The sequence below is a fragment of the Acartia tonsa genome, chromosome 12, assembly GCF_053477335.1.
Source record: "Acartia tonsa isolate MP-2025a chromosome 12, ASM5347733v1, whole genome shotgun sequence".
Lineage (NCBI taxonomy): Eukaryota > Metazoa > Arthropoda > Copepoda > Calanoida > Acartiidae > Acartia > Acartia tonsa.
Window position 1 is genome coordinate 33,162,420 of NC_137271.1, and position 24,737 is coordinate 33,187,156.

General features: G+C 37.4%; 1 protein-coding gene across 1 annotated transcript in view; it reads right to left on the reverse strand.

Moving 5' to 3' along the window:
* LOC145333304 (uncharacterized) overlaps nt 1–24,180 on the reverse strand; it is a 35,154-nt gene extending 10,974 nt beyond the window's left edge. Inside the window, exons 1-15 of the mRNA XM_080178430.1 lie at nt 24,130–24,180; nt 23,833–23,899; nt 23,480–23,518; nt 23,251–23,313; nt 21,339–21,421; nt 20,799–20,880; nt 20,110–20,211; nt 19,332–19,439; nt 10,606–10,662; nt 10,047–10,174; nt 9,526–9,666; nt 9,030–9,082; nt 3,485–3,557; nt 3,060–3,112; nt 2,195–2,307 (exon numbers count right to left, since the gene is read on the reverse strand). Coding sequence (XP_080034556.1) covers nt 2,195–2,307; nt 3,060–3,112; nt 3,485–3,557; nt 9,030–9,082; nt 9,526–9,666; nt 10,047–10,174; nt 10,606–10,662; nt 19,332–19,439; nt 20,110–20,211; nt 20,799–20,880; nt 21,339–21,421; nt 23,251–23,313; nt 23,480–23,518; nt 23,833–23,899; nt 24,130–24,152 — 1,185 coding nt within the window. The 5' untranslated portion in view covers nt 24,153–24,180. The remainder of the gene's footprint in view (nt 1–2,194; nt 2,308–3,059; nt 3,113–3,484; nt 3,558–9,029; nt 9,083–9,525; nt 9,667–10,046; nt 10,175–10,605; nt 10,663–19,331; nt 19,440–20,109; nt 20,212–20,798; nt 20,881–21,338; nt 21,422–23,250; nt 23,314–23,479; nt 23,519–23,832; nt 23,900–24,129) is intronic.
* Between the last annotated feature and the right edge of the window lie 557 nt (nt 24,181–24,737).

Consider the following 24,737-nt stretch of genomic DNA (forward strand, 5'->3'; position numbering starts at 1 on the left):
AATATTAATGATAAAGTAAATAATAAAATGAATAATTCAAGTTCAATGTGCCGACTTTTTCTGTTATAACTAGTTTTGCCAAGGATGGAGTTGACAATGGACAACAAATTAAGCTTCCTCAAAATATCAATAACAAAAACATGCCTCTTATTAGTTCTATGAAATATTATATAAAATTAGAGACAATTGAAAATAATTATAAAAATTTTAGATGACCAATCCCTTAAAATTTGACCAAAAGAAATAAAGTGAGCATTTTTTTTCGACCAAAAATTTCATCGCTCGTTTTATTGGATTAAATCATTTGTGATTAAATAAAAAAAATCTTTGTCTGCAAGAAATTCTTTGATTGTCATCTAGGATAATAAATTTCTCACGCGAGAAGCTACATTGTAAAGGAGAACCACATTAGTTCAGTGGTTAGAGAGATCCTTCGGTACAAACAGACACACAGACAGACAAACTCATAAACATCTTCTTACTTTTTTTTCAAAGAATTTACATTAAATATACCAATTATGAATTCAATTATACTTTTTTCAACTTGTATATAAATCATATTTTGGTTTAACATATTATTGCTTAAAATCTAAATATAATTTTAAATTTAATTTCAGTTAAATTGGGTCAATGTCAACGCGAAAAGCCCTTCCCTATTAAGATCATGTACCGTGTACTTGTATGTATGTGTATAAAAGAGTTTAGGACTCCATATAGGTGATGTTTTTTTCTCGGAGCGGAGATAATCTATTAGTGTTTGTGTCTATCTGTTCTTCTGTGTGATATTTTGCCTGTTTTTACTTTTGTTTGTATGTCTGTCTGTTGGTAATGATAAGAATGTCAGATTTATATATCTAACTCTATTTTAAACGTTCTTATGACCTTTGTCTGTCCTCAGTCTGATTTTCAAACTAAGTTTTTAAAAAATGTATTCTGTCTGTCTTTCCTTCTGTCTATTTATCTGTGCTTCTGTTACGGATAAACAAAAAACTTTACTACTTTAAATAAAATGATGTTGTAACCGGTTATGGCTGCGCTAGAAATGAACATAACGCGTCCTTATTTATGTATAAACGTTTGATGTCCATGAACTATATTTATGGCAGGTTATCTGATTTTGCGGTAAATTTTTAATTACAATTTAAATTTGCAAATACTAAATTTGCTGCAGCAAAAAAATTTGATTTTGTGAAAAATATTTTAAAGTCATTTTTCACTATAATAAAACTTAAATTTGCAAAAAAATGTCTTGCCTGTTATATCAACGAAAACTTAAAAGGACAATTTTGTCCTTATCTGTAAAAGGGACTTAAATATTTAGCTAAATAAATTAAGAAAAAGTTTTAATGGTATAGATAAAATCATTCTAATTATTATTTGAAAGATTAAAAATAGGGCGTTACTACAAAAGAACTATTCCTTCAAAAAACCTAAATACAAAAAACATAAACCTACAAATGAACTATTCCTACAAAAGGCCTTATTACAAAAAAATAAATGATATAAGACCTAATCCTTTTGTTAGATTAGGTCTTAGTCGGATTAGATCTTTTTTAGGATTTGTTATTTCGATTTTAGGTCTTTTGTAGCGTTTTGTATTATGTGGTATTAGTTCTTTTGTTGCAACGCCAAATATAGGACTATAAAATTAAGGTTTGAGAAAGATTTTCAATTAAGATACCCGGCAGGGTTAGTACAAGTGAAAAAGGGATATATGAAGTCTGCCCAGTACCCATTTACCTTTACAATAGCCAGAAAGTCTCCCATTTTCTCTGGAGAAATATAGACCACAATTTTCTTCTCTAACCCTCTACTCCCGAGACACGTTGTTATAAATACTTTGTCTATCCACTTACCTTTACAATTGCCAGAAAGTCTCACATATTATCTGGAGAAATATAGACCATGCACAATCTTCCTCTCTAACCCTCTTCTTCCGAGTCAGTATATGAAGTCTACTAACTTCTTACCTTTACAATTGCCAGGAAGTCTCCCATATTCTCTGGAGAAATACAGACAACAATTTTCTTCTTTAACCCTCTGCGCTCCCGAGTCAGTATATGAAGTCTACTAACTTCTTACCTTTACAATTGCCAGGAAGTCTCCCATATTTTCTGGAGAAATATAGACCACAATTTTCTTCTCTAACCCTCTGCGCTCCCGAGTCAGTATATGAAGTCTACTAACTTCTTACCTTTACAATTGCCAAAAAGTCTCCCATATTCTCTGGAGAAATATAGACCACAATTTTCTTCTCTAACCCTCTGCTCCCGAGACACGTTGTTATTAGCACTTTGTCTATATGGCCTAAAATGGATGTAGAATATACATGGATATTGTGACAGGGAAAAAATTGTCAATTTAGATTCATTTATTGGTAGGGCTTTTATTTAGTATAAGAGGGGGGAGGGGGATGGGGTAAAGAGGCGGGATGGGGGATATTACTATTTTATCCCGCTACAGAGTTCACTGAATTAGAGAACATGAAAATCTGGTGTAAGATCCACGTAATAATATCTCCATTGGCCTAAACAGATTAATGGTTAGTTAGTTTGTCGTTTACCCTTATTATTTAGGGCTTGGCAGCTGTAACAGAAAGTGCAATTAAATAGTAAGCAACTGCCTTGCATTGCACTGGAACAAACCCAGACAAATAACAATTAGTAATATGCAAAGATATAAAGGGATAAGACAATGGCCGATAAATTGATGTAACTCCCAATGATGATACACTAAATTACTAAATTCTTTAGATTACAATTGAAACTTTTGGATTGAAATTTTTGAATACTCAACTAAATTAGCCAACCAAATAAAATTCGATTAAATTCCTTAAGGTTGTTAGGCCAATGAATAAGAAAATGTTATTTTAAGAATTTGGGGACTAGTGTAATAAACAATCCCCTCCCTCCCTAAGCAATAGGTCAAAATATTTATTTTTCTATCATGATTTGCTAGTAAAAACATTCAAGATTCTACTATTGTTAAGTAAAACAGCTTCGCTTACACAAGGGATTGTAAAAGTACTTGTCCTTGTTTCATTTAAATTATTAATTTACCTAAAGCACTGCCAACTGCCTCCGTTCTGTCTTCTTCTCTTGCTCTTTCTTTTCTAAATCATAATGGTTATTTATCACATCGTATTATAGACAGCTTTCGCGTATAGTAAATGAAAAATTTTAAGATTAAATCAAGTTTTGTTATCCCCGATGGGCCCGAGGCCTGGTCTAACAAAACGTTTTATTTCATAATTCTTATTTTAATATTCGTGGAAAATTGTCTGTAATACGATACGATACATGATTTGTCAGTATAGATCTAATCCAGCAGATAAAAATCAGGTTTTGAAGCCATACTGGAACAGTTATTTATCCCTCGTATTGTAGACAGGTTTCCGCGGATATTGATATCAGTTTTGTATTCCCTGAGGAGCCAAAGGGATATACTGTAAAAGTATTAAGAAAGGTAAGAATAATGTATTTACCTATAATGAGGATTGGCCCAAGTGTCACTTTCATAAATGACAAAATCTATATCAACAATATGTAGGGCTTGACCTTAAACATAAAAAAAATATTGTTAGACTTATCTGAGTTGCTTAAAATGTGCTTTCACACTAAATGCCAGTTGAGCATTGACAACCTAAAATTACCTATTTTATAAACAAACAAACAAAAAATCCCCCCCCCCCCGTTGATTCCCTAGATCGTGGAGACCTAGGGCAAAACCCTGTGTACACCACTGGTTTTAAAAAGAGAGTGCAAGAGAAAGTTAGAGACAGATAGAGAGATAGAAATATTGCATTACAGAAAGGAAGACAAACATATATATTTATTTATTGAGTATATCCGCTTTTCAGGGGCGTCCAAGCTTTTTATTTTGGGGGGGGGGGGGGGTAATTCGTTCTTTGGGGGGTAAAATGGCGCGCGAAGCGCGCCGCAAACTTTTACTCCCCCCAAAAATTTTTACCACAGGGGTAAAATTTGCTTGGGGGTTCCCAGGGAAGGGGTAAATTTTAAATGGGGGGGGGGGGAAATGAAAAAATATTTGGGGTTGGCTACGGCACCCCCAAATTCGTTTGGGGGGGGGGGTAATCACCCCTTTACCCCTCCCCCCCCTTGGACGTCTATGCCGCTTTTATAAGGTAAATTATAGCATATACATATTTAGAAATGCAATAATTAGGTTTCTATTTGCTTTTGTATTACAATACTAAGTAAACTTATGATATAAGTGCAATAATCCTATTATATAAAGTAGTAAGCGTTTTTTGTCTGTCCCGAAGGATCTCACTAACCGCTGAACTGATATTGTTCTCCTTTACAGTGAAGCTTCTTATATGTCCTGGGAAGGTTTTAAACTATTTTTCGAGAGGGTGTCTTAACCCCCCTCTCCCCCAAAAAATAATTTTTATAACTCTTTGGAAACTCAAATTTAAAGTAGGATGAGGTCGACTTTTCCTTCTCCTACCAGTGCAGTGCCCCTAGAGGCTCCTAGGGGCGTAGCCGCTAGTGTAAAAATATATAAACTCTATTATATACAAAATTGGTATATAAAAGTTGTAGTCTGTATGTGTGTCTGAACCAAAATATCTCACTAACCTCTTGACAAAATAAAGGTACTAAGAAAGAGAGGTAATCAGGCTCCACCAATAAAAATATCCTGGGAGAACTCGGCAGACCTGCTATTGGGTAGAAACTGTACACATTTTGGTATGAAAGGCCTTATTTTTTTTTGTTTCTTCCCAATAAAAAAAAGTCGGCTATAAACGGTCGAATTTCTTAATTAAAACCCATAGATCAATTAGTTTCCATAGCTTTCAAATTTCGTTCCGACGGGTGTTAGTGACACTACTCCTTAACTTTTTATAGATTTCTATACATTTAAAAAATAGAAAAAAATATGAAAAATACTATTAAACATAGATAATAAAATATAAGTCTATTCCCTTTCTATTTTTATAAGTGCAATTTTTATTTTGAAAATAATTGTCACGATGCACTTTTTTTTTTATTTCGTTAATTGGTACATATATTTTAAGTGTTGACGCAATAATACCCTCTAATAAAATCAAAACCCTGTCTCCGAATATTAAGCATTAATTGTTCTAAATGTTGATCTGAAAGTACATACCACGCACAATCTATTTAATTTTTTAGAAGTATCTTCTGTAAACTAAAGGAATACAGTTTATACTTAGAAGTTAACATATGATATACCAGTTTTAAAGAAAACAATTATTCAGTATCTTTTTTTAAGATAATGTTGTAGTCTTAATTTTCTTATATAAAGTAAAAATAATAATAAAGTAACGTGAAATATTTTTTTGTAATGTTTAAAAATATTTAAATTACTAAAAGAATCTAATAAAATAGTTTTAGTCAATACGTTGATAAATCCTTTTAAAAACTATCTAAAAGTTCCTCTTTAATTGTGACAAATTGTTTTACTATACATTATTCTTCTTGTCTCATAATTCTATTCTTGACAATTAAGCTTTTTTTCTGGGAATGTCTATTGTCTATTAGGGTAAGAAAAAAGACTATCCTCCATCCATTTTTACTTTAATTTAAAGAAATTGTTGATTAGAGGGGGGAGAGTCAAATATCATTTAAATAAATAAATAAAATCAATTTTCTATGTCCGTGTCTATTAATGGATATATTATCAATTGGATGTTACACTAGATTTTTATGTTCTTTAATAAAGTAAAACTCGCAGTGGGCTAAAATAATGCATCCACCCCAATTATTCTCCTCCTCCCTTAATACTGGACGAGCCAACCGACCAATAAATGAAGTCTATGTTAGCAATGTTTCCCCTTTCATAATATCCACGTATACTCTATATCCATTTATCTATAAGACATGTCATAAAACTATATAATTAATGCATTTATATAAAGCAGACTATTATTCAAAGAAGATAAAGTATTTATGTGTATGGGTAAAATATTACCTTCTATCATGGTTTCTAAGCCTGACAAACTAGCTTTTTTCTACATTTTTTGTCCGTCTGTTCTTATATAGCTCTGTGTAAAATATTTAATTATATTAAAGGTAAAATTTTCAACTATCAAGTGCTATTTTAGTCCTAAAATCAAGCATGTTACACTACAACACATAATTTAAATCATAAAGATCAATAAAAAATTTTATCAGTATATATTATATTTTGATACAAATAAAATTTTTCTAATTTTGTCCAACTAGTCATTGTGATTTGTACTTTAGCATTATTGTCTTTACTGCGCAAGTCAAAGATTTCTTCTAATTTCCCAGAAATTTTTAGGGTTTTCACTTCTATTTCTCCTTATTCTATGCTATTATTTTAGAACAGTTATATATAATTAAAAGTCACTGCATTTAAAACCAAAGTATTTTATTAATCAATATATTATTACTCGGATGTTGCATCAGATTTTCACTCTATATACTCTGAAGTGATGCTAGAAGCTGGCTAAATTAATGATTTACCTTATCCCCTCTTTTCCAACTAGATGAACGAACAGACAAATAAATGAGGTCCATTTAGCTAACTAAATTTACGACAAATTTTCTTGAGTCAATATATCCACGTTTATCATATATTCATCTAAAATTTAAGATTCCTTATTGTTTGCAAAGCTACTCAATTTTTAAGTACATATTTTATGTATTTTGCCAATAAGATTTTCAATTTTTTTGTTAAATTGAAATGTTTACTTTTAACTTATATTTCTTATTTGCTAGAATAAAACACTAGAGGGGGAAGGTGTAGAATAATTGTTGGCCCTACCTCATGGACCCTGTGTCGACTTTCAATTGGATCGTTGGATTTCAGCCAATAGCGTCGGAAATGGTTTTACCGCCAGGTTGCCATAAAAGAGCAGAAAGAAGTTTGCGCTAGTTATCTTGATTATAAATCTATACTTATAAATTTATTATTTTTCATAAGACTTTTGTAACAATTCTAAACTGAATAATATATGTTGTCGGCTGGATAAATAATATTTTAAGGAAATCATTGAAATTTTAATTTTTTTTTCATCATATTTTCATACTGTAGGTGTGATGCTTAATTTTTAATTATTTTTCTTTGTTTTTTCTTCTGTTCCGGTTTTCCAAGGAGAAACTTGTTCTTAGACGGCGTATATATAAAACTCTAAAAACCTATTATCTTAAAATAGTTTTTTTGTATTTAATCAGGGCTCAACTGCCAAAGACAACATCAGCCGCGCACCTTTCTAAGTCTCCCAGTAAGCGTCTACCATCCTTAGCTGCGGTCATTTGACCAAACAGCTTTTTAGCAGTTGTAGCCGCTTTAAACTCAATCAAAACTGAAGTAGTTCTGCAACCACGGATTGGGAACTGAAGGGATCTTAAGGGATAAGCCAATGACCTACAAATTGATGTTCACCCCAAATTTTGTAGATTAAAATTATTAGTTCAAAGTTTTTGATATTACTGGTTTGTAATACCAAATCAGGATTTAACAAAGATACACAAAAGTTTTTAGACAACAAATGAGAGAACCTGTGTATAAAAAACTTTGGGGATTAGTATAATTTTCAGTTCCCAAAGAAGGCTTTTATAAAGAACTTTTATTTTTAAAGCTAGTCGCTGTTTTTTTTTACTTTTTTTCAATTTTGCTTACAATGGATTCATAATATTTTTCTGATTCTAAAAGTATATATGAACCCATATTTTGTATTCCTGTGATAGAATATATTTACGTTCAAAGTTTTGATTAAACCGAGGTTTAAAAAAACGATTTTTTCAATAATTACCTGACAGAATTCAAAAAGTAAGGTGTCAAATTAAAGACAAATTACTTTTTTTTTTGTTTATAATGGCATTTTTTTGCGTTTTAGTACCTTAAAACTGACTTCATTATTTTTTTAAAAACTTAAATTACTTAAAAAATAAGATGTCTAAAAAAAAACCGATTGCATATCTAAATTCTATGGAAAATTTTACATCTACTAATTACTAAAAACACCGACTAGCTATAAAAATAAAAGTTAAGGCACCTTCTTTACCTAAAATAGCCAAAAAATATATCCATCTCAAAAATTATTTCTTTTTAATTAGAGGTTGGGTTAGATTTTAAAAAAATCATTAATTGTAGTTTTAAGCTAATTTTAATTAACAATAATATTTTTTTTTTAATTCTTGATATAAAATTGTGTATAATTATACTATATGATGAATAATGAAAAAGTATTGATTTTTCTACTGCTGCATAACAGTTGGAAATAATATTTTTAATTTTATATTCGAATGATAAATTATTATGTTTTTGCATTTCTGTGAAAATTTGTAAAGTTATTATTACCCATATTTTAAAAAATGACGTCATAAATGACTATTGATAGGCCAATATAATTTTAATTCACCAATGGTAGGTCAGTATTAAGTCATTTTTTACAGGCTCTATAAGCTGCTTCAACAAGTTTCTATTTGTAAAATATAAAAGGTATTCAAACCCGTTATTCTTCTAGTATATAAATGTTTCGTCTGGTAGCAAATTGCTATCTGCTCGTTTGTAGCGACTTGGCTTTGCTAATATTTCCGACGTTGTTGGTTGATATTCAAAGACCCGATTGAAAGTCGGCAAAGGGTGGACACATACATTTATTTAACCCCTTCCCTATTTTTTGCTTTCTCAAATTTCTAGGATGCCCTTGGACTGGGCAAGAACTGTAGATCATCTACGCTTCCAAATTCTTTTTAAATTTTAGTTTGTTTATAGAAAACACCAATATTAAACATATATACTACCTTGCCAAGGACATTACTTATATATTTTTCTGTATATATATATATATACATATATCAAAAAAAAATTCATTCATTAATTTATAGAATTTATATATTTTTTTTTATAAGAAAATCTACTAATGAAAGTCATTAAGGCAGTTAAATCATAATTAACAAAAACTACGAAGGTCAATAAGAAAACAGAAATGCTGTAGTTTTTGTAACAAAATGACATACTAACATTTTTAGCAATAGAGTAGCTTCGCTGATAAAAAAAAAACTGCTTACCAAGACGTTTCAACAGGTGAAGTGAATTTGTATCAACACATATTAAGAGATCACTAAATAAAAAATATGATGTATCTCAAGTGAGGGAGGGGACATTGAGCTGTTTAACATACTAGTCCACAAAGTTGTATAATAACGTTGGCTTAACAACTTGTGTTTTATTGAATTTTGATTTGTTGGTCCATTAAGTTCAGTCCAAACGTTTTAATCACTTCTTGTAATCTACATAAGAAGCAATTTTGTTTATCATCAATGGGAATCTTATCCCTTTAGATCCCTCTGTATATCAATCTGTTTGTATGTCTATTTGTCAGTCTGTATTTTTGTCAGTAAGTTAATCTATTTTCTGAATTTTATGTTAATTATTTATATGTAAAATTGTATTTTCATCTTATTATGTCTTGTAAAATTCACCTGATTTGTAAAAATTTAACATGCGAAGTATCACAATGTTATGTTTATATGTTTGTCTGTATGTATGTAATGCAAAGAATACCTTAATTTAACTCTATTAGGATCTTCTTCCATTTCTCTCTTTTTCTTCTCCATTTCTTCCTTACTTTTCTTGTCATCAGAATCATTATGATGGACCTTTATTCCAAGCAGAGAGAGAAGATAGTCTATTATAAAGGCCAACCTGAAAACATATAATTACCAAGTCATTCCCTCAAATTACTTTTTGATAACTTTAAGTATAGTACAGCTGAGAACCAGTTTTAATCCAGAGGATTTATTCTCAAAATGTTCAGATCCTGGATAAAAACAAAAAGTAAAGAAAAACTTGAATTTCAAAGCTATACAACAAAATTAAATTCCTAAAGTTGACAATATAATACGGCTTAACTTCAGCAAAGCATTTGATGTATTATTTTACTCATTTTTGTAAAATTAGCATCTAAATAAATTTGATCATGTTACAGTCAAACTATCGATCGGGAACTTAGTATGGAGATTCCTAATAAAATTTGGTACGAACTTTGTTCCCCAATTGTGCACGCCACTGAATCTAATACTAACCTCGGAACAAAGCAGCCACAGTATTTGTTATCAGATTTCTTTTTAAGTCCCGGATTTTTATCACATATACAGCGGGGCATGGGTAACCAGATGGGTGTCCCGTCCATACTGTTGCCCTGCAGCTTGGCCTGTAATATATTGCATAAAAAATGACGTCATAAAATACAATGCCCAATAATAGGCCAATACAAAGACTAAATTACCAATGGAAGGCCAGTATACATTTGAATTGGCCATTACGTCATTTTTTATGGGCACTATAAATGCTTCTTGAAATATTCAATCCATTTATCAAAGGAAAAGCATGTTTGTCTGTCTGTGTGTCTGAAGCTTAAGACCTCGAAAACAGCTAGAACAATATGGTTCTTCTTTCATTGAAGGTTTATAACTATTTTTGGGAGTAAAACTGCCACCCTTCCAATAGAAATTACCTGGAAAAAATACCTCATTTCCACCCCACCCCCCTTACGTCCCTCAAGTAACCCATTAAACTGTCAAAACTATAATTAAGTGACAGTAAAATTCTTACTTTTTATGTTGAAATATAAATTAGTATTACTTTTATATTTTCTTTGTCTTCTTCTGATGGACCATTCACTTCTTTTGCAAGTTTTCTCTAAAAAAAAATTAATTAAAACTAAATAAATTCTAGATACCAGCTTTTTTCCTTTACGTACTATTTCTATTACTAGCGACTACGCCTCTAGAGGCCTCTTGTGGCATTTAATTTTTTTTTTTAATATCTAATTTGAGAAATAATTTGTCTATGTTACAATCAGCTGTTAAATCCATGTCTCTACGCAGCGCCACTACGCTAGCGACACTATGCGGCGGCAATATTGATTTTTTTTTGATTTTATTGTGATTTCCTTAGTTTTGTATTTATATTTTATTTTGCCCATAGAAACGTAGGCTGTCCTTATCAATTATAGCACAGAAGTTTTATGTCAGGAATTTGATTTACTTTAGGTTACGTTAGGATACAGGCTATCCCAGCAGGATTCACCTCAGGAGTAATAACCGCTTACAAACAGATATCTCATACTTTTGAGAAGGGCCCTTCGATGCTCATGATACAGTTGCTCTTATAATAGATATAGTATATACGTGGATATATTGACAGGGTATAAATTTTACGTATTTTAGATTGCTAATATGGACTTCATTTATTGTTATGTTCGTTCATCCAGTATGATTGGAGGGGATGTGGTAAATGGGGTGGATGAGGGTTTTCGTTATTTTTGTCATCTTCGAGCATCACTTTATCTGAGTACTTGAAAATATGGTGAAACATCCAAGTTTTAATATATCGATTGCTATTATACAATTAATTTTCTATCATTGGAATAAACAATCTATACTATAGTTTCATACAAATTATGACATTAAATATAAAGTTGATACTTTAAACAAAATAAAATCCAACAAATAAAAGCAAACAAGCCAATTAAACTTTACTTTATTTGTTTTTGTCTATTTATTTATTTGTGCTTAAAGTTAAGCTACCCTGTAAGACTTTTGTGTTGTTATTATATCAACAAAATATCATCAAATAAACAATTATATTAAGCAGTAACATTTTTTTGTTTAGACCAAGGATTTCTGTATTTTAGGGAAGCTTTACATAGGTCCTAGATGACATTAGGCTGTTTTAAGTCAAGGGATAGCTTTAGGCTATTTTTGTCTCTCACTTCAACTTTGCTGAGTCCCTGAATGCTAGTGTCGCAACAAGAAACATGAAAATTAGTGTGGTATTCGGCAACCGTGAGCCATGTCTATGGCACCCCTGATCTGGGGTTCGGTGGAGGGTCAATGGCCCTCCCCCGAGTCCTGGGGAAGGGGTCTAGTGACCCCCTCCCTACGCTTAGAATTAATGATTTGAATCTGTCATGTTTATTATGGTTAACTGTATTCTTAATTCTCCCCCACCCTTTCCAGGGATGGGGGAATCATTATTGCCCAAACTGACCATTGTATATATATTATTTATGCTTTTATGTTATGATTATTTATTCCTATCCATGTAATTATTGTTTGTTGTATATAACTCCAGTATATCTTAACCCTTCAATAAAGTGACAACTAAAAGTAGATGTTGATCATTATCTAGTGAAAGCTAGAGAAGCGTAGCTTCTCTATAGTAAGGTGTCCACGTCTGTCACACTGCCGTAATCTAATTGAACTCCGGTGTCTGCCATTGATCCTCGGCGGATACCACAACTTTGGTGACAGCTGTGTGAGATTACGGCGAACCACAAGTGTAGAGCAGACGCGCATCTGAGGCTAAGGTACTCCCAGCAGTGAATCTGGCAAAACTGACGCAAGCAACCTGAATTACCCACCCTGGACAGCAAAGTTTAACTCTGCATCCGGCAGTTGTGGAAGCAAAACAGCGAAATCTGACGAATAACCGCGAGCAGCGCTGATATCTAACGGAGAATTGAGCGCCAAAAGGGCTGAAACAGGCCTGCGGACCGGCTGAAACAAGCCAAATACGTGTAGACGGCTGAAAATAGGCCAACTTTACTGCAAGAAATAGCAGGATCCGAACCAGTGGCGCTAGCAGGACGGGACATTCCCTGCCGCCGATAGGCTGAAACATGCCACATAGCTGCAAGCTGCGAGCTAACATACGGGTGTAGTGCACCAGAACAGAGAAAAACTACGTCAACCCCGAGTATCCTGAGAAGCTACAACGCAGCCACCCATCTGGAAGACAGATATTATATCACATTTGCAGGGATTACCACCCTAATGTGATGACCAAACAATAGATTTATGAGCAAAGCTTGGCAAACAAATTGTTGTGTTGTGATAAATCTAAGAATAGAACAGGCTTGGATTACTGTTTATTGTGATAACAGCTAAAAATAGAACAGAGTTGGTCAACAAATCTGTTATGTAATTGTGATAAGGACAGCAATAAAAGTTAGATGTAATATAATCAAAACAATTTCAAGCCCACAGCACAATAACAAATACACCCCTTATTCCAAGGGAAGGGGAGGGGGCCCCTCTCCATTTGAAGACAAATACAATCAGGGTTATATAACAGATAAGCCTAAGATTAAGAAGCAGAGGCCCCATTACACCAACACACAGTTACCCCCTCCCTCACAGTGGGAACGGACGGAGTTACCCCCGTCCCCTCACGCGCTTCCCCCTTCCTGCCCACACTAGGCCAAGTCCGTCTGTAGTGTGGAGCTAGCGATCGGATATACAGAGCGCCATTCACGGGTAGCGCAACAAAGTGCGGAAAACATCATAAATCCAACGGACGAAGCGGACCAATGAGGGAGCGAGCTGAGGGGTGAGAGCGCGTTTTCCCCGTGTGCGCGGATTTGACGGCGCGAACGCGCGTTACAAGGACAGAAGATTCCACGTACACACACACACACACACACACACACACCTTCACACCAGAGCAGAGCTACTCCATAGCATCTAACAGGGGTATTTTTAGCAAATAAAGAATTGCAAGTTTCTTTCCTCCTAGCTCTAGTGTGATAAGGGAAAACCCAATCAGTTCCTGACAGCAGTTCAGACCCTCAACATCTATCTACCTCAACATCTAACCATTGATAAGTACAGCTAAGTTATACCTTTGCAACTAAAACTCCCAACCTAGTGATACAAACAGTGTTGGCTGTTAGGCTAGGAAGCCTCAAGTGACAACCCATTCATTGTAGTCCTGTATAACTTTGTGCCCGCCGTTTCACCGTTGACCCAATGGACCAGCATCAAGTCCCAGGAGGTGACCAAGCCCCAGGATGGCTCCAGGATGACCCTCAGCCGGCCCCAGCCGAGTACCGCAAGCTGATGCTGAGCAATCTGCCGGAGTATAGAGGGCCGCCCAAGCAGTCCTGGTCGGCACATATCCGCCGACTGGAAATGTCATGGGCGGCTTACCGCGTGCCACCTCATGATTCCCTCAACCGCCGCAACGCCCTACTACTGTCATTGGTAGGGCAAGCGGCGGAAATGGCGTCCCATCTGTTTGGCGAGGCAGGCCAAGCCTTGACCTACGAGCAGGTCAAGACCGAGTGTGAATTGTTATTTCGTCCTGCTTTTGAGTCCCAAACGCTTAAACAAGCGTTTAGGGACTACAAGCAACACTCGACAGAACCTATACAGGCGTACATATCAACAAAGTGCGCCTTGTATAGGGACGCCTACAATCATGAGGATCTTGAATTGTTGGTGGACGAATTAAACCGTGGAATTCGTAACGCCAATGTAAAACGCCTCATGATGAACCATGAAATTGCGAGTGTACCTGAGTACACTCGCAAGGCCATGTTCACCGTGACCATGGTTACTAAGCAACTGAAGGAGGGCGTGTGCTTAGTGGACTCGACCGACGGGCTGACTGGATCTGCCTGCATCCAGTTGCCCCAATATGACGAGTCGGAGCCAATGGAGATTGGCTCCTTGGCTCCGGGTCTCCACCAGATGGGGAAGGTCGCTCCAGATGACAAGGTTCCAGGCCGCTGCTACCGCTGCCAGGGGAGAGGCCACCGAGCTCGAGACTGTCCAACGCCTATGGAAGTTAGCCTAGAGGAGAGGCGCACCCAGCCACGCCGTGACCGTTCTGCCAAGTGTGAGCGTTGCCACTATGACGGCCACACGGCGGCCGAGTGTAGAGCTGACTGGGCCCAGGTAGCCAGCCGCAGGCGCACCGCCGACAAAGGTGCCCCTCCAGGGAAGCCCAGCAGAGTGGCCCATATGGAAGGGAGCGCGCCCCCAGCACCACCACCGCAAGCAGCCGCCTCCAGAGCTGCGGACCGAGCCGATGGGATGCCGCAGTTCGGGACTGTCCCAGCTAGGATCAACGTACTGGGTGGCGCGGCTGAGCCCAACCGGGTTGGCCTAGGCTTCAGTCTTAACCATCTGGGGCCAGAGCTGATACAGCCCAACAACATAGCCGAGCCAGAGGTGCTGAGGCCCCAGCCTTTCAGTCTCAATATGATGGAACCTGCCCGACCGAGCCTACCCAGCAAGAGTGGAGGGGCGCTGCCCAGCGTCCCTGAGACGGTGTATGGGGAGGCCCTGGCAGCCGCTGAACGAGAGAGGCAGGAGGTGCTAGCCAGCACCTCTGCATCGATGTATGGGACGCCACCCGGCGTCGCCACCTGGGATGATGGGGGGGTGCTATCCAGCGCCTCCCACCGTGTGCCTGGGGCGACAACCGTCGCCGCCACCGAGATACCTGGATCCTGGAACGAGCCAGCCTCCAACCTGATGTCTGGGGCGACCCCCGTCGCCGCCACCGAGAGACCTGAGTCCTGGAACGAGCCAGCGGTCCCAGAGGAAGGGGTGACACCCGTCACCCCCAGCCAGCCAGCGCCACCAGCCTGCAGTGAGAGCCCAGCTACATGCCAGCCAGCGCCACCAGCCTGCAGGGAGAGTCCAGCTACATGCCATCCAGAGCCCTCTACCAGCCAAGGGAACCCAGCGGCTCACCATCAGGATAAGTTGAATTTGTTAAATGTATTGAATCCAAAACCTTGTAAACACCCAGCCTTGCCTGTGCCCCCTGCACTTGAGGCTGGGGAGATTGAAAATTGGGAAAATAAGGGCTTGCCTGTGCCACATGCACCTGAGTTCCTAGGGCAGGGGAGGGCATTGAGTAAGGGCGAGCCTGTGCCACATGCACTTCAGCCCCATGCCACTGGGCATGCCTTGGACCAGGGAAGGGAGCATTTAGGGCTAGGGGAGCCGACACCCAGGCAAGTGCCAGTCGCTTGCCAGTCTGTCATTGGGGAGGGTATCGGGGTGCCTCGGCCGCATACAGATAACGCTCAATGGAAATTTGTGTCTAGCCAGGAGCAGCCCAGCCGTGTCCAGCCCCAAGAAGCAGCCGTGACCAGAACCGGAGATCCCCAGCCGCGTGCACGAGGAAGATGGTTACCTGGAAGCCTCTCCCATTGGTGGATGGTCCTGTGGGGCCTCCTTCTGGCAGCCGTGTGGCCTACAACCAGCTACGTCCTGGTGGGGTGGGACTGTGCCAACCCCACCCATGTCACGTCTTACAACAAAGAAAAGATGTGTGACCCGGAGCCCCTACACCAGGAGGTGCCCCTGGGCCACGACATCCACGTCCTGCAGCAAGTCAAGGTGAGGGAAACCACTGGGTTCAGCTGTCAGCTCACCGTGTCCCAGTGGACATTCAGGTGTGGGGTATGGGGTCACCTCAAGGTGACCTCGGTCCCCACCCTCATGAGGCCAACCAAGATAGACCCAGAAGCGTGCCGAGACCTGGCCAGGAACCGAGTATACACGTTGCCAGGCAAGACCCAGCCACTGACGTTCCAGCTGAACCACCCCCTGCTTTCACCGTTGATGTAGTGGGCGCCCTCGTCAACAGCCCCGAGGGGGTGGGTTGCGAGGGGGAGGACGTCCACTTTGAGGGCCAGCTCTACCGCAATGAATTAGTGCTCCAGGAGCGGCGGCTGCTGGTCAAGGAGGAGACCTATGTGGTGGAGGATGGACGGGTGGAGTCCCAGTCTGACCACCTGACCCTCGACTGTCCCCATTCTGAGCTGTCCTGTATCACTGGGGAAGCAACCTACGTGTGGGACCACCTGGGAAGAGATTGCCCCTTGAGGCTGATCCGCAGCCTCCAGCCCAGCCTGGTGAGGGATGCATATCTGGTTGACCATCAGGCCCAGTTTTTCATCAACATGACCAGCCCCACCTCAATTGTGAACTGCGACTTCGAGGCCCATGCCACCAACCATCCAGCGCTGTTTGTGGCAGCTGACCCAGCCGCGGCTGCGCTGCCCCGAGTGTCGGCCAGGGATGTTGACGTTCCCCTCCAAGCACAGATCCATGCAGGTTATATTGGATTCACCCTGGAAACACGCATGAGGAGCACTGCAGCAGAAGAAGTAGCGGCCAACTGCTGGAAGCTCCAGCAACTAGATCCGGCCCACCCGGTGCGTGTCCAGGGGAGCACGTTCTCGGTACTGAGGGGAGACATCCTGCTGCAGCTGACCTGCCAAAGGCACAAGTATGTTGTCCGCGAACACAAGGAGTGTTGGGACAAAGTGCCAGTGGAGCCCACAGGTTTTGTAGACGCCGTGACGCGGGTATACAGTGAGCACGCCACCAAGATTCCCTGTTCCTCCACCTACCCCCTGACTGTGCACGCAGAGGAAGGCTGGATAGAGTTGACCCCTGCTCCCAAGAAGAGGCCACCCCCGCTGGATACGCCCAAGCAGTTGTTGACAGACCCCTTAGATGACTTCAGTTCAGGTGGTTTGTATTCACAGGCTGAGTTGAACGACTGGCAACAGCTGCTGGCGTTCCCAGCATACAAGAGCGCCATGCTGACCGGCCTATCCTATGGCTCCTGCGTTCAGCAAGGCAGCTGTTCGGCCACAGGAGACCATGGGATAGTGTCCTACAACATTGACCGACTGGCGGAGGAAGGAGAGGCAGCCCTGGATGTCTGGGCAGGATTTAGACAAGCCATCCACGAGTGGGGAGATGGCGCCGCCATCTTGTGCTTGCTGCTGCTGATCCTCAAACTGCTGGGGGACCTCACCATCATTTCTCTGGCAGCAGCACAAGGAGGAGTCCGGGCAGCCCTGAATGCGATATCACAAGTGTTCCTGTACCACCCAGCCTTGTATAAGAAGGCGATGGCTAGAGCCAGGCTCAACCATGCCAAGTCCCGGGACTTTTCAGTGGACTGGGATGCCATCCCCATCGGCAGGGAAGCAGCCGAGGAAATGGTGTCTATGAAATCAACTGACAGCGGGCATGACCGCCCAGGTAGACCAGGACCGCCCTCTGGCAGACCCCGCGGCCCCTCAGGAGGACAGGCCGCTGCTCAGACACTCAACCTGGCAGCCAGTGCCCCAGCCGCTGCCAACAACAACCCGCAGGTCCCACTGCTGACCGTTCCAGCAACAAATGTGCCACCACCAAACCTGATACCTGCCGGCGCTGACCAACGTATCCAACCCAAGGCAGCCTCTGCCTTCTATCCCACATTGGGAGCCCATCAACCCTAAGAAGATACTCACCACTAGGATTCCATTGAATCATTATCGTTTGTATATATTTTTAGCCCTAAGGAGCGGGCCGAAGGCCTCAACCACTGTCGGAAGTCTGGTAGGGAAACCATCTCCCAGCCTTCCGAGGGGAGAGTTGTGGTATTCGGCAACCGTGAGCCATGTCTATGGCACCCCTGATCTGGGGTTCGGTGGAGGGTCAATGGCCCTCCCCCGAGTCCTGGGGAAGGGGTCTAGTGACCCCCTCCCTACGCTTAGAATTAATGATTTGAATCTGTCATGTTTATTATGGTTAACTGTATTCTTAATTCTCCCCCACCCTTTCCAGGGATGGGGGAATCATTATTGCCCAAACTGACCATTGTATATATATTATTTATGCTTTTATGTTATGATTATTTATTCCTATCCATGTAATTATTGTTTGTTGTATATAACTCCAGTATATCTTAACCCTTCAATAAAGTGACAACTAAAAGTAGATGTTGATCATTATCTAGTGAAAGCTAGAGAAGCGTAGCTTCTCTATAGTAAGGTGTCCACGTCTGTCACACTGCCGTAATCTAATTGAACTCCGGTGTCTGCCATTGATCCTCGGCGGATACCACATTAGCACGTATGAAAACATGTCCAATATCTATTAGATAAAACAAAAAGCAGTTAAATCCAAATGCATGTCAATACAATTCTTCGAGGTTTAATATCGGATAACGGTTCTAAGTTAATTATCATTATACGTATAAAATGGTAATTGCAAAAAGTTTAGAACAGAAAAACTATTAAACCAAAGTTTTGTATTATTCCCTGAACCTACAAGTGAACCACATAATCCCCCCCCCCCCCCAATGTTCCATTTAGTTAAACCATGCAGGGTTCTAATAATCCTAATTTAACCCAACCTAACTTAAAATAAGAATTTAAAATGCATTTTTAAGTACGCCTTTTTTTGGTTCAATATTAGTTAAGGGGTAAATTACCTAAAGTTCTTGTGATAATAATTAATTATTAATTCCTACTCAATTATATAAATTGCAAATAATTATTAGTTGTTCTTTCTTTATTTCAACTTTTCACTTACAATAAAGGCTGATATATGCAGTTTTAGGGGTCTTACTGATCACATTAAAACAACATTAAAATAAAATATGAGAATCTACATTGTAAAGGAGAACCACATCGGTTGAGAAGTTAGAAAGATTTTTCGGTATAGACAGACACATAGAAATCCTGTTACTTTTCCGACTTTTATAAACAGTTTTCTAACCTTAGCTGCATGAAAACTGTTTTGAGCAGATTGAGACATGTTATAATATTCTCTCATGAGAACTGTCACAGGCTTGTGGCTTCGCATCACTTCATTAAAGAATGTTATCTAAATAAAAGAAAAGTTAACTCTAATACAGAAAGAAATAACAAATTTTCTTGTAATGCCTCAGTAAATATAATAATAATGAGAATGATAATCCTGAGTCTACCTCTTAACCATGGTGATGAGGGAAGTTCAATGGATAAATAATTTAATATCTCCTCAAAGCCAATAGTTAACAGTGTCGTGCTATTGGAGTTAAAATTGTTACTTGAAATATGCCACAACTTTGTGAAGATCCCACGGCACTAACATTCCAAATAATAAAGACAACTTACCCATTGATTGGACAATCTTTTTTTTTTTTGATTGTTTATTACTTATTTTGAGTCTTTAGTTATGGATCGGTTTATGCCGAGATTCGAACCCATCACATTCTTATGCCTTATGTAGGAAAACTTCAAAGAGAGAGAGAGAGAGAGAGAGAGAGAGAGAGAGAGAGAGAGAGAGGGGATAATGGGCTGTTTATTACACTAGTCCCCAAAGTTTCATAATAACGTTTTCTTATTCGCTGGCTCAACAACTTTTGGATTTGTTAATCCATTAAGTTGAGTGTTGAAACGTTTTATCCATTAATATTAATCTACAGAAGAAGTAATTTTGTGTATCATCATTGGGGATGCACATCAATTTATTGGACATTGTCTTATTCCTTTAGATCCCTTAGTAAACTTACTTGAAAAGAATCAGGTAGATGGAACATACTTCCACCAGCTACATTGGTTCTCAACAATTCCTCCAGGAAAAAGTCTGTCAGCACATGGCTGTTATCATCATCCTTAACAAAATTACTTTAATCTACAAGGATGTTAACTTGAAAATCTAAGAATCTTAAACCCCAACCAATTAACAATTCTCAATAAAACATGTTGAAGGAAGTGAATATATTTAATCCTGAAATTTTTAATCAAGATAGATTGATCTTGAATAAAAGTCAAGAAAATAACGAAAACTTGAAATCATAGGAATCGATCTAGCACCTCAATTGATAGACAAATCTTAATGAAACTTTGTGAAAATGTGTAGAATATGCACTTATTTAAAGCTGACTTTTAAAATTTAACAGGATGATTTCCCTGAGTTTTATAGGCGACTGACGCGCGGCTGTCGAGCCATGAAAAATAGTCTTTGTAAATATCATGAACCATTTTAGGCGGGTGTTGTTAAGAAAGAACAATAACTTAAGTTGAAGCGTTGAAAAGTGTCATATGTGACGTCATAAAAATACATCTAAAAAGGAGGGATAATAGGAGAAGTGGGAAAGGAAACTTCTAAAAAAGAGATGGATTTAAACACATCTTTATGACGTCACAGATGACACTTTTCGGCGCTTCACTTAAATATATTATGAAGAATTTGTCTGACCTGAAACCAAAGATAAAGGGGAAGTCTGGAAGTCAACCAAATGTGAGATTCTGGGTTTAGTGTTGATATCATTTCTTGCCATCTAAAACACAATAACAATAAACTAAAGCAAAAAATAAAATTTGATAATAAAAACGAAAGAGGCGAAACATTTCTTAAAAATTTCTTTATTTTAAAAATTAGAGGAAAACTTTTATTTCTTTATTCTTAAACTTTTAATGAACTAGTGGCTGCTCCCCTAGCAGCTAGAGACTTTTTATTCAAAGGGGAAAGAAGGATGTAGAAAATAGCCTTAAACTAGCCTAAGGCTGGAATCTTAAAATAAAAAAAATTAAATAGCCTAAAAACATCTTGGAACATATGTGAAGCTTTCTTAGAATGAAGAATTGAATTAGTGGTTATTAAAATCTTAAACTTAAGACAAAATAATTTTTCTACTTTTATTAATAGGATAATATTAAGTACATAAAAATATGTCTGTCTATCGGCTATATTAGTATGAAAATATACCCTATTTTCAAATTTGAAACATAATCTTACTTTTTAGTTTTATCATCAAGAAATGAACTGAATGGTATTTCATCAATGAAAATATGTATCAGAGTGTCAGGGTCAGTTTTTACCTAAACAAAAGTAAATATTTATCTGTAATGCAAAGTAGAATGATGCCTGTCCAGTGTCCATCTGTCTGAAAGGATGATGCTTAGGATCTCGCCATCAATTTTTCAAGACATAGAATATACCTACTACTTTCCTTACATGTGGAAAACCCACCCCTCTGAAAAAAAGACCCGCTTCCTTTAAAAAAAATTGAAAAAGATATCAACCGCTCAAAGACAAACCCATTGTGCCTCAACGATTCTACATATACTAATACTGAGTGTCCAAAGTTAAACTGTTTCTTCAGAACAATGAGTTTTTTTGTATTAAATTCAAAGCATGTAACGGATGTATTTTTAGGACTTTCAGACAAAGTTTTTTTGCTTCCAAAGAGTTGGCTGTCCTGAAGCAATCGGTGAGAAGTTGTCCCACTCAGAGTAAATGTTTTCTTTTTCTTTTATTACAAAAGTGGGTATTCATTTCTTCTAAATTAAGAAAGTATTTTCAAACATTATGATGGATTTTATTTAACTAGAAACTTAAGGATATGGTTTAAATTTATATATTTTAATGTGCATCATTAATTTTAAATAAGACAAATGTATCCATTTATATTAATCAAAGCAATGAAAGGAGAAAAAGTTCTTCGGTTGTGTTTTGCAATTCTCAAATTTTGGAATCCTTTTAGATGGGGAGGTTTTTTAATTTACAACACCTTTACCTAACAAGCCATAACTCTATGCTTGGGGTATTAGTAGAAGGATAAGTTATTATTGTCCTACAAATAATCCATGGTTTAAGTTTTCCCGCTTTTAAAGCTTTGTCAAACGGTCAAAGCAAAGATAGAGTTGCTATTCTTTTTAGATTAATAATACATATTTAAAACACCCACGCGAACATAAGCCAAATTAAAATATGCCTCTCGTTAAATCTTTAGATATAAATTTTAAATTTCAATTATTAAATATATGGAATAAGATTATTTTAAGATTAAAATTTTGTAAAACTATGTATTTAATTTGCGTTTAAATTTTAATATCCGTCTCATATTTTAATTTTAATGAATTATTGTGTTTTACATCGGTTAAAATTTTGGTTAATTTCACTGGTATTGAAAATTAACCACAATAAAACTCTTGTACTGTAAATATACATTACTTTTTTTAAACTGACACATTTTTTCAAAATAAAAAATTCACTCAAGAAAAACAAACTCGCAGTTTTAAAGTGCATCTAAGGTTGGGTTAAAGAGGGTTAGGAGTACCAACAAGTATCTCCGTATATAGCTTCTAGAAATATATGAAGGGGGGGGGGGGGTGGAGTTGTTCGTTGGTCCACTTTTCTGTTTAAGTGAAAAAAAATTTTAAAGCTTTAAAATGGAATTACGTCATATTGATATATTACATCAAAAAATAATTTATTTAAAATTTTAGGCACTTACGTTAAGTATGCTCATTTTACGTCATATAAAAATTTGGTATTGTATTTTTAAATACATGTATATAAGTGTACCTAAAACCATTCGAGATCATATCATTAATAACCTAATCATAGCTTTTGACAAAAAAAATGTTATTTTATTACTAACATTTTTTTCTGAATCTTAAAGGTTAATAGCTGTCATACGGCTGAACATGAATGTCCTTAACATCCTTATAAACTGTTTTAAAAAATCTGAAAGTTAAATAATTCAACTTTGTAAAAACGCATAAATGTTCGGACAAATTTACATAAGAGACTTTCGTAAGCCTTTATTTACCAGTTACAATGTAATGAAAAAACGAGTTTGTTTAGCCGTTTGACCCCTTAAGTTCGATTTTAGCAACATTTTTATCTGCCAGAATTATTTTACCTTTCCAAGAATGCACTGTGTCAAGAATCCTGGAATATCAGTCACTTTGGCTGTCTGTCCATCCTAAAGAAGAAATATTAAATATTATGTAAATTTAAAAAAAAATCATCTGCACTAAACATTTTTTTTATAATTTAAAAAAGACCCCTTTCAATAATAACTAAAAATGTATTAGTATCAGCTAGCTATTAATAAATTGATTATTATGTTTAGTTATAAAAAAAACTACCTGTAAACGAATTAGCTGTTTCATAGATGCTATCACAACCTAACATAAAAAAGTAATCTTAAAACTTTTATAATACATTTACAATTTTTAGAAGGCTTTTCCTTTATTTGGAAGTCTGTAAAGTCGGCCAAATTTTTTGTGAAGATTCTTATTTAGCACGTTCTTTTAACTAATGAAGAGATTATAGTATGTTTTCTTTGTATCTTATATATGTATGTGGTTTGATACTTATCATTTTGGCATCCTTACTTTCTTTTTTATAAAATATGTATTATTAACTAATTAAACTTCATTTTTTAGATTTGATGAGGTTAGTTTGGAAAATTTGTATCCAAATAATCTAAATTCCATACCTTGACATGTAATTCAGCAGGTAGTAGATCATCTGTTATGGCACCAGGGGGCGGAGTTATTATATCACTAAATAATTATCTGTAGTAATTTAGTAGGTAGATCATCTGTTATGGCAAAAGGGGGCAGAGTTATTTTATCACTAAAAATAAATGCCTGTAGTAGGTCATCAGATCTGAAATGGGGGGTGGTATTTTGTATTTGGCTTTTGTAAAATTCATTCTTAACAGACCATGTAAAAAACTTTAAGACTTTATATATTTTCACATAAAAGCATCACTAAAATAGTAAAAGCATACCTGTAGCGTTTATTTATTGACATTAAGTAATGGGAAAGCAGACACTCGTTCAGACTGTATTATTTCAAATATTTTTACAATTTTACAGTATTTTTTATTGAAAAATAATCATTTGCTATTAAACGCTTTGTCACAGTCAAACTGTAAGAAATTGGGTATAGTCCTTTCCATGACATCGCTCCATATGGGGCGATGATTTTCTATAGCTCCTTCAAGGAGCTATAGCATAGCCTCTTATCATATGGAGCGATGTGATAGCCCCTTTTAAGGAGCGTTCATATCGCCTCTTATGATAAGAGGCTATGCTATAGCTCCTTCATGGCCTCTTAATAGCTCCTTTGAAGGGGCGTTAATATCGCCTCTTATGATAAGAGGCTATACTATAGCCCCATGATGGCTCCTTCATAGCCTCTCAATCGCCCCTCCATAGTCCTTTACCTCCAGTGCCCCTTCATCGCTCCTTCATCGCCCCTACATCGCTCCTTCATCTCTCCTTCTTGAAATTTATATTAAATTGTACTTTGATGGCCCCTACATCGCCCCTACATCGCCCCTACATCGCCCCTACATCGCTCCTTCATCTCTAATTCTTGAATTTTATATTACAT